General features: G+C 47.8%; 1 protein-coding gene across 1 annotated transcript in view; it reads right to left on the bottom strand.

The window, feature by feature from the left end:
- Nucleotides 1-9,616, bottom strand: part of DUSP10 (dual specificity phosphatase 10) — a 24,942-nt gene extending 15,326 nt beyond the window's left edge. Inside the window, exon 1 of the mRNA XM_009894303.1 lies at nt 8,777-9,616. Within this exon, the coding sequence (XP_009892605.1) occupies nt 8,777-9,578 (802 nt within the window). The 5' untranslated portion in view covers nt 9,579-9,616. The remainder of the gene's footprint in view (nt 1-8,776) is intronic.
- Between the last annotated feature and the right edge of the window lie 1,112 nt (nt 9,617-10,728).

The following is a 10,728-nucleotide window of genomic DNA, read 5'->3' as shown; positions in this document are numbered from 1 at the left end:
AGTTTCTGTCCTTTGGGCTAGAAATTATTATAATAACTGGCTCTGATTTGACACTTCCCAGCAAGTTATTTCACAGCACACAAAGAAAACCCAGAAAAAATAACGGGTGCTGTCTTGACATATCCCAGTGCCACACTGCCCAAAAATAGAAGCAGCAAACTACTGGAACTAGCATGGTGCAAGCCAGCCTCCCACTCTAACACAAACTTCAGGCCCAGCCGTGCTGGTACTTAAATCCTAATCCTAACAGTCAGGGAGGCAAGGATAGACCCTAAAAACCCTAAAGGGCAAGGGAAAGTTGGCCCAGTTTGCATCCATAGTATAAAATGAAGTGAAGGAAGGGGGGGGGGGGGAAAAGAGGACATACTTACAGAATCTAGAGCTAACTAGCAATCAAACAAGGAATCTCTTCAGCCAGATCAAAACCAACCCAGGTCTCGTGTTACCACAGGTGAGTTAACACTAACTTTTCCTAGGAAGCATAAGCACTGTGTTATCCCTCAGCAGAGATGTCATGCTGCCTTGCAGGACTAACACAGACACCTATGAACCCAAACCTCATGTTAAATGATTGCATTAAGTGGTTTTGCACCTAAAATATGCCAGCAGATTCTAAGCAGCAGCAGATTCTAAGCAGCAGCAAAAGGCTTATTCTTAGTTTGCATCAACTAAACAGAGTCCCATTATCTTAGCAGAGACCAAGAAGAATTAGAGCCCATCACCAACACACTACAGGTCAACTGCTCTAACAACAGCTTTTGCTTTAAAACCTTATTGGTCAACTGCTTACATAAGGCTTAATATCATACTTTGGCATAATAAACCAGAGACAACCAATACAACTGATATGACAGAAGCTTGCAAGTTATCTTCTACTTTCCAAGTCCCTTTAAGCAACTGTAAAAAAAAAGTTATATATATACAAAATTCATGTGTGGACAAGGAGTTACATTTGTTCTTTTTATTACCTTTAATTAGAAGCTGTTCTTCTCTGTCGCAGTGACTCAAGTGGGACTTAACCCAGGCATGCTGTAGACTCTTTAAAGCTAGAGCAGCGCAAAAAAGTTGGAACCAATGCGTTCACATCACTTTATTATTATTTTCTTAGGGTGTCCCCCCCCCCCCCCCAGTTTCCTCCTTCAAAGCTATTACCTCAGAAACAGAGCAATGCATAAGTGCAAAGCAGCATCTAACCCTAGTGGGAGCAGTGGCTCCCCAGCCCCCCCTCCCACCCACTGAGCACATTCATGTCCCCCCCAGCAGCAGGTGATGACAGATTTACAGTCACCCTGACAGCGCTAAACCCAGACCCCTGCAGTGGGGACAGCCCACTGCAGGGACGTATGAGCTGGCTGGATCCCAGCCAAGGGAGCTGCGGGTGTAGTTGTGCTAGACAAGGCTAGCGTTGCCCCAAGCAGCAGCCATCGGAGGCTCCTTCCTTCAGGACAAGGGGGACTAGGTGGTACCCAGACCTACAAGGTCCCAGTTGCTCCCTGCAGACTTGCTGGCTCAGCTGTCTCCGTACAGACTCTGCTGGGTCATGCTCTTAGGGGCACCACTAAAAACAAGTGCCAGGAGATCATAAGCTTGCACCCCTTCTGGATCTTTGTCTCTTCACTGGGAACGGAGCTTTCCTTTAGAAAGGAGGTAACCTGCCCACCCAAGCAGAGAGAGACATGAAAATGAACCTCAAATTTTTAAAAGAACAAAAGTCCCCTAGAGCCAAATCAGAGGGTACAATTTATCACTTTAGCAATGACACACTGTTAAGGGAGGAGGGGAAGGGGGCGCTTGCAAGCCTCTCTCCAACCTTCTGCAACAGGCAGCTGTGTTGTGCCAGGGCACCACTCTGATGGTGGATGAACCTGGGTCAGCCACACTTAACGCTGATGGCAACAAGACAGATGAGCTCAGTGTTACAAACACTGGTGAGGACAGAAAAAGAAAACCCAGATAAATTAAAACAACTTGTCAAAGGCCTCACAGCAAGTCTGTTGAGTGTGCTTAGCCACAGAGCGGGAGAATGACCATTGCACAGCCTTGGTCAGAGCTCCCCAGCCCGGAGACCTCCTGCTCTCTAGGCACAGTTATCCCTCCAGCCAGATTAACCCCTTTTTGCACCACACAGAAGAGACACTTAACTTCTCCCTTCCCCCCTCTCTTCTCCTTCAAGCACTAAAATGCTGCCATACAGCTCCAGAACCAAGTCACAGAACACCTTCTGGAGGCACACGTGTTCCTGGGGAACCAACATCTTTCAGAGCAGGGAAGAACACACCAAAACCAGCCTCCAGTGGGCTGAGATGCTCCCAGACATGAGGTTGCCTTAATCATAGACACTAATTGAAGCAGAGAGCTTCCTGTACTAAAAAGTCACAGGGCATTAAAAAAAAAAACCCACAGCTTCACTGCACGCAGAAACCACAAGCACCCCAGGACTTTCCAGCTGCAGAAATAACCCCACTGAACCTTCCATGCCTCCTGCTCAAGGCAGCCCCCCGTTCTGCCTCCACAGAGTGCAGGGTGCATTGAAAGGCACAGCCAGGACTGGTGGCCAAACTGAATGGCACTGGTGCAAAGGCAAGCTTTACCACCATAACCATCAACATTCATTGGATCAAGACCAGGTGAAAGGCAGCCACCTGAAAGACCTGCCAGCTGAAGCTGCAGCAAGTGCTCAAGACAGCACCTTTATCCAGCCTCCTCTCAACAGGACTCTTTGCCAGCTCTGACTTTTAGGGGAGGAGGGGAAGGTGACATCCATCACATCCACCACTTTGTTAAGTGATAGCTTACCAAACACCTTTGTTATAACAACAACTTCAAATAAAGTTTAACTTTTACAGTACAGAGGTGTTTAAAAAAAACCAAAAACAAACACTGAAGATGGATTCAGGTGAGTACCTAGAAACAGAGCTCCAGGCAAACAAACACTTGCGATAATTCAGGTCAGCCCTGTGATTTCTGTAGCCAGCAATCTCCCAGGCCCACCAGAGACTTCCCAACAAGGCCAGGGATCCACACATAGTTTTATCTTACGCGCAAAGGGACAGTGTATTAGGTCATCTTCATAGATTACCATAATCTGTTTCTTTAAACAGCATGACATCTACAGCCCTGCAAGCCCATGCTGAATATTTGAGAAATACTTCCCTCCTGGTTAGCTGGTAAACACACAAAACAGACAAAATTTTAAGACTGTGTGCATGATGTTCCTATTTATGGCATTTCTTCACTTCAGAGTTGCTTGCATAAATTAAAAAAATAATTATAATGTGGCTTTTCATAGAGTAAAGAAAGATTCATAGCCTAAATACAAGTGGCTGATCCCCCACTTCAAATGCATTGTAACGCCAAGGTAATCTCACTAAAAATTTTTGTCCTCATAAGCATAGTGAAAACATCAGCTGCTGCTTTGGAAGTAAAACCACCCATGTACAGGTCCTAAAAAAAAAAGTCTATGTGTATTAGTTAACATCCAGACAACACTGAAACCTCAAACACAGCTACTCTTCCACCCCAAACCTCTCAAAAAGACTGTGCTCACCTTAAGAATAAAAAGCCAGAAGACACACCAGCAAGCACTGCTATAAAGATTTTAGCAGTAGAGCATCTCACCTCCAACAGGGCAAGGGCAGCACACGAAGCATTCAGCTAATTATAACCCAACATCTACCTACCAGGAACATCACAGGGGATATCCGCCCTGTTTAAACAGAGCTGGAGCCAGATTTTTTTCTTTACAAGCATCAGAGATGACAGAATCACAGAATGGTCAGGGCTGGAAGGGACCTCTGGAGATCATCTAGTCCAACCCTCCTGCCAGAGCAGGGTCACCTACAGCAGGTTGAAATATAGATATTTCCCTCATGAAACAGTTTGCTTCTTGACTCTTAGTTTGGTTTCCAAGGGTATGAGAAGCTGGAGAGCTAAAAAAAAAAAATAAATTATCAAGTCTCCTTCCTGTTCCTCTCTTTCCAAGGCAATGCCATTGCTTTCTTCCCCTCCAAGGACAGCTAAAACATGACAGACACTGTGCGAGCCAGCACTTTGACCTCTCAGATGCCATCATCTGGGAAAGTGTACCATTTCCTCCATGCCTTTTCAAAAGACAAAGTTTAGAGGTACACTTCTCTGCAGAAGCATCTCCTCAAAGTGCAGTGTGGTCTCCACTGACACTATTGCCCCAATTTATCTATATGCAAAAGGTATAGGCACAGATAACCAATTTTCAAGTAGTTCTAGCCAGTAAGATTATCTATTCCAGTGGAGACAGAGATACTTTAAGCTCCAGCAATCAGAGTCTGAAAACTGAAGGTGAAATCTCAGGCCTAAGAGAGCCAGCAGAAGTTTCTTCCCCAGTGACTGATGGGGCCAGATTTCTTCTGCAGCACAGAGGGAACAAACTTTAGTTTTAAACATGTTGGACGCTTTACACGCATTACTTAACACCTAAAAATGCACATTTCCCTATTACAACCATGACCTAATAATTATTTCCATCGGAGATCTCCACTGAATAAGTGCCAGGCACGTGTTTCGTTGGTCAGCTGGATTTGTTGACCATTGCGTCAAGTTTTACTCTCAAATACACTTGTACAGTGTAATCTAACTAGCGGTTTAAAGTAACACCAACACTTAAATTATATAATTAATAATGTATTTGCAACAGATTATGACCAGGTCAGGTATTCTAAAGGCAGCAGACCATAGTATTTTACACAGATACAGGACACCATAAACCAGGTACTTATTCCTTTTATAGGTGTCTCGGTCCCTCAGCACTTGTTTCAACTTCCCTGATAAGAGACTTCAGTGTGGTAAGAGATCTGAAGCTATTCTTAGAACATGGCACAAAGCATGAAGTGGTTTGCTGGCAGGTCTTATACTCCCCGCTATAATGAGAACAAGTCACTTCATTTATTTCCCTGTTAGATGAGCAATGAGAAGACTGAAAGCCAGAGCAGAAATAAGCTCCTCAGACCAGGAACACGAACAGAGAAGCAACCAGTTGTTATCACCACCAGCTGGCTCCTCCCCATCTCCCTTGCAGCAATCCAGCCATCAGTCTACAGCGTGCAGGGGGTGGTGGTGAAAAAAATGTATTATTCACCAAATTATATTTTGCACCTCTGCTTTCGAATTCGGTGTTTCCCCACAGTCAAACACTGAAGCCTTTAAAACCAAAACACAAGACTTGAGGGGATTCACAAGGTTTCCGCTGCTGGGGCTCAAAGGCAGAAGAGGGAGGGCAGGATGAAGACACGACCACTAGACACCAGCCAGGGAGACAAAGGCAACGCCTCTTGTGTTAGAATCATAGACTTGTTTGAGTTGGAAGGGACCTTTAAAGGTCATCTGGTCCAACTCCCCCCCCACCCCGCAATGAGCTGCTGAAATGTGTTGGCACTGATGCTTTAATTTTACATTTTTGTTTCATCTGTAAATTTCATTTAACTTGGAAAAAAGAGATGGTCAACTCCAAACCTAAACACTTCATTCTGGGTAAAATAATACTTTTGCTCTGAATGCAAATGAATTTCCCACTTCCTATTTTTAGGTTCCAGTAGGAAACTCAAGCACACAAACCCCCAAGACTCCCGGCCACTTTTACTATGAGCCCAGGTGCTCGGGGAGGGCAGAGACGCCTTGCCGTTGGGTTTGCAGGAGGGAAAGGGGCACAATCCCGCCAAGGAGGACCAGGGCTGTGGGCCGCACCGCCATGCTCTCCCTCCCCTAATTCAGCAACAGCTTTGCCATTGGCCTCAAGCAGAAAGGATGCTGGGCTCATATCACTGGTTGTTCCTCTTCTCCTTCCCAATACTAAGAAAAAAAAAAAAAAAGTATCCACAAAAATGAGGCCTTTACGTTTCAGTAAGCATGCAATGCCATGGTCTAGTACGAAGATGTACAAGTGCCTGAGGGGAACGTGACTTATTCCTATTTTGTATACAAACAGGCTGAGCAGCAGCTTCAGCCCTCACAGCTTAGGCTGCCAGAGCCTGCGTAGCAGCACTGTGAAGTACACAATTTCACGATTTATTTTTGCTTTCAATTTAAAGATAGGGGGCTTATGCCAGTCTCAGGTGCTGTTGTACCTTACGAACAAAGAAAAAAGCAAACCTTTGCTTCTAAAGAGCTTAAATCAAAGTTATGCAAATGTTACATTTAGGACCAAAAAAATGCTCCATGTTAAAGGAAGCAGCAAAAAGAAGCATGGATTGGAAGGGAGGAATACAGGTCTGAAAATCCCCCCATATCACAACATACATAAAACCCCCAAAGCTCTCTTGCCACAGCGCTAGTTTATATATTGGTCTGCTACGTTAAAAATAAATCAGGCCACCTCTTTTTAACTTGAGCCTAATAAGGTGCCCCCATACATACATTTATCTATAGATCACAGCCTGGCCTTTGTCAGCAGCAGAGTTTCTCTCTGCTGCTTAAAAAGACTGGGGCACCTAAAACCTAAATGCGTGCAGGGCCACATCGCTACCCCGGCACGCTGTAAGCTACAGCTGTAACTCAAACCCTCAGCTTTGCCGATCGGATTCGCCCCACGACGCGACACCGCACCACGAAAACAGCAACAGGGCCACCGGCTGACAGGCAGCACCAAACATGGAGAAGGTGGCACCGGATCAGGGGGACATAAACTTGGACGGCCGGGCTAGCAACCAGTGTTTGCAAACACAACACAGGGGGATCAGATGGGCCGGCAGTAAATTAGGACCGGATTGCAGCAAGCAGGAGAAATCGCTGGAAATAACAGAGGGAGGCACAGAGGGCTCCCCAGCCACCCCCCACTTCGTGCCGGTGCCCAAGCCCGGGGCTGTGGGCACACCAGCTCCTAGGATGCTGAAGCACAATGGAAAAAACACTCTCTGACAAGTGAAACTAAATAACGAGCACTTCCAGCAGCGCTCCTCCAGCTCAGAAACTTAACCACAGCCTTCCTAAATGCTGCTTTATCCTGTGCTCAACCTGAGTTTGAGCCGCACTTCAAAGGAGGGGAGGGGAGCTCAGGTGATGAGGGGAAGCTCCTTCCTACACACTTCCCCAGATGAGGTCTGCTCTGGCCCAGACAACCACTACATCCAAAAAACAAAGCATTTGGGCTTCCTCTGTCTTCTAGCACGCTTCCACATCCGTTGGCAGAACAGTTTGGGGAGGGGGGGTTCTCCTAAGCGGGTCTTCAAGGCAGATGCAGCCACAGGTCTTCAGAGGTTGAAAACCAAAAATGGCCCAAGCGATCGTGCAAACACTCAGTCAAACCCAGCACAGCACAGCACCCAGCCTTGGAAGGTGGGAGAAGGGGGTGCCCACAACCTGCCTGAAGGACCTGAGAGCTCAGTGCTGCCCAGCCACAGCTCTGCGGCTCCATCACAGCCAGGGCCTCGTACTTCAGGCACTGACAAACTGCTAGTTTGAGGTCCACAGAAGCTTCGGTGTTTTCAGAGAAACACAGAGGAAAAACACCTTCATCGTCCCACTTCTCTAAGGATAGGAAGGCTTGCAGACTACAACCACTTATCTAGTTGTAAGGGCTGCACAACAGAACAACTACTGCCAGAAATGCAGGACTTCAGCAGTAACCTCACCCTCCAAAGCACCTCCTCTTTGTACATGAAGGGCACCATCACGACCCAAGAGATTCAATAAAACCATACCAGGAACCTGCAGCAAGTGTCAAAGTAAACCCAGCATGACCATACACTTGCTGGGAGCACGAAGAAAGTTCAGCCCAGTTTTAAGCTTCCAGAAGATACACCCACAGAGCAGTATCTCACAGGACCCTAAGCTTCTATAGAGTTCTGAAAGTAAACAGAGGAAAGGGGATAAACTATCAGCCCAGTCCGTTCTCCCGCCATATTGTGTGGGTTAGGAGTAGTAAGCTGTACAGAACAATTACACACAGTATGAGCTAAGCAACAAATCCTTCCATAGACTACTTCCATAGTCCCTGCCAACCATGCCTCCGAATGGCATAAACGCCCAGAGGAAAGGAGATTCAATCTAGAGGGCAGCATTGTTGTAAGCAGGAGCTACAGAATCAAGTAAAGAAAGGGAAGTGTCCTTGGATGCTGCCTTAATTGCTGGGGCTCACTTCCCTTAAGTGCTAAGGGACAGACCAACCACCACATTAAAACAGAAGCCTTTACAGGAAAGCCATATACATGTATAAGCATGTATACATGTTAACACAACACTTTCAGATCACTTTTTAGACAGTGTTTCACTCTGTCTGTTATTCTGACCCCATACAACCAAAGCAAGGCTTGACTGCTCCTCAAGTTTTGCTGACTGGTCCACGACGCAATGCTTCAGAATGAGCGGCCTCCCTCATCTTTCCTCCTCCCTTCTTCTGCTCTCCCACTGCCCATCTCCAGCACCCACGAGTTCAGTTTTATATGGACTAAAATAAAGCTGCTAACTAAAGGTCAGCCTGAGGAGCTAAAAGAGAAGTATACCCTCCTGGACCTCTGCCCCTTAGGCTATAAATACTCAGAGCAAGCACTGGGGGAAATTCTTTGTCTGCACAGACAGACACCAGGAAGCGCGTTTCCTCCTCCTTCCAGTTCCCACCCTCCCCGCTACCCAAGGACAACAGTCAGAGAAAAGCAAGCATCTCCCTGCTCTGTTCATGGAATACACTGGCTTTGCCACCAGTGACTCAAAGCACACACGCCTTCCTAGAAAGAAGCGCTTGGAAAGCCAGGCTGAGGGCACTGCAAAGCAAACCTGGAGGTTACACATGGGCAAAGAAGAAGATTACCTTTTAGGACTAGGGGTTCCTTGCCTTCTCGCTTGAGTGACTCCAGCACTATGTGGAGCGGCTGGGAAGGCATTACTCTGCTTGGCTCATTGGTATTCTCATCATAAACTATGATTTCTTTGGAAAAGATCCTCTTGAAGGAGTCCTTGCCTTCCCTGCAAGAGATCAAGTCCAAGACGGTGATCTTGCCCTGCTGAAGCCTTCTCCGGCTGATCTTGTCAGAACAGTTAATGTGGACAGCCCCTTGAATGTGGCTCTTATTATACTCCATGAACGGCCTGCAGTCAATGATGACAGGCCCTTGGTTCTGTTGGTGGCTCTTGCTGCATTTGGTCATCTTCTTCGCCAGATCGTTAGGGTAAATGATTTTGATGCTAGCAAGCTGCTTGGTGGTGCCCGAGACCGGGCTCCCCACTCCACCCAGCGGGCTCAGGCTGCCGGCGTTCTCATTGCTGTTGACCATTTGGTTGGCAGGACAGGCAGTGGAGGCTCCGGCGTTGGCGCTGCTGGTGCTCGCTTGAGTATGGGCCTGAGTGTCCTTGTCGTACGTTGCCACAGTGCAGCAACTGGCACTGCTGCATCCACAACTCAGGGAGCGTGCAGAGCCGTTAGATGAGGGCATATACGTGAGATTAGCAGTCTTTAGGGACACGACAGCTGCGCCGAGCAGACTGGAGTGGCTCTCGCTGGCAGAAGAGGCAGATTCAAGATAGCTAGAGTCTAAACAAAGGTTGAGATCCTGAGGTCTCACTGGCCTCGAGAGTGCCACTACTACCCTGTCGTCTAAAGGAGATGGAGGCATGAGGAGGCTGAGCACTAGCAAGTTAAGAAGAACTCAAGATCACCCTGCAAGAGAAAAAAGGGAGGGGGAACGAGAAGAAGAAAAAGGTGATGAAAACAGATCATGAAATCACATAAGCCTATGGATCCAGCAACTTACTTTGCCAACACCCATTACGCACGGGTAACAACCTAACAACCCCTTCTGACAGTTACCAGCTCACAGTAGTTGCTAAAAAACCTTTTCCAGTCCCGCAGCAAATACTTCAGCTATCTGCATGTGTGCGCATGGCACGCAGAATACACGCGACCAGCCTGGACCGTGCAGCTACACCCAGGAGGAGACATTTGTCTACATACAGACGGTGCCGAGCTATTCTGAAACCTCGGGCTACAAGGCACGCAACCGATAACGCCGGAGAGGCACGTTCTCTTGTTCCCGTTGCTGACTGCAAAGGAAACAACTATGGGTTGACTCTACTACTGGGAGGAACGCACGGGAGCTGAATGTGTCAGTGGCGATATGCAACTTTTCCAGCAAGCTACAATAAAATTGGCTTGTGAATAAGTTCTCCAAGACGATTACAAACTTGAATATATAAAGCTAAAGAGAAAACAGGAAAATTAAGTTCTGGAAATCTCTACAAAAAGTTAGTATACACCTTGCACTTCCACACACCCCCCCATCAGAGAGATGAATCCAGCCCCCGTTAAGCCCCCAGGCCCGGGAAAGCTGCTGTTCTCCAGCAGTCCCGGAGCAGTAGTTCCCTCCTGCCCAGCATGTTTCACACCTTCTAGAAAGAGGGGTCCTCTCCGCCTCAGCCAAGGTCACAGTCTGCCCGACCCCGGGCTCGCCCTTTGCTAAGAGACAGCACGCAGGATTAGGAACACCCCCCCCTTCTCACTCGGGAGGGAACGAAACCAGGAGCCAAACAACCTAAGAGAGCCCAGACGGTGCCTCCTCTTCCCCAGCAACTTTGGGAGCAGCCCCGACTCTTGCTGGAAAACGCATCCAAACAGCAACTTCACCAACTCCGCCAAACCCCCAAAACCGAGCGGGCGCTCCCAACGCGGCTTCGCCTCCCCATCCAGCTTCGGGCCGGGCCCGCTGGCGAGAGGCACGGAGAGATGCCCCATCCCGAAGAGCCGGACCTCCTCCCGGGGCCGGGCCC

This window comes from Charadrius vociferus, unplaced genomic scaffold (assembly GCF_000708025.1).
Source record: "Charadrius vociferus isolate BGI_N301 unplaced genomic scaffold, ASM70802v2 scaffold261, whole genome shotgun sequence".
In the NCBI taxonomy this organism is placed as follows: Eukaryota; Metazoa; Chordata; class Aves; order Charadriiformes; family Charadriidae; genus Charadrius; species Charadrius vociferus.
This window is presented reverse-complemented; position numbering and strand designations above follow the sequence as displayed.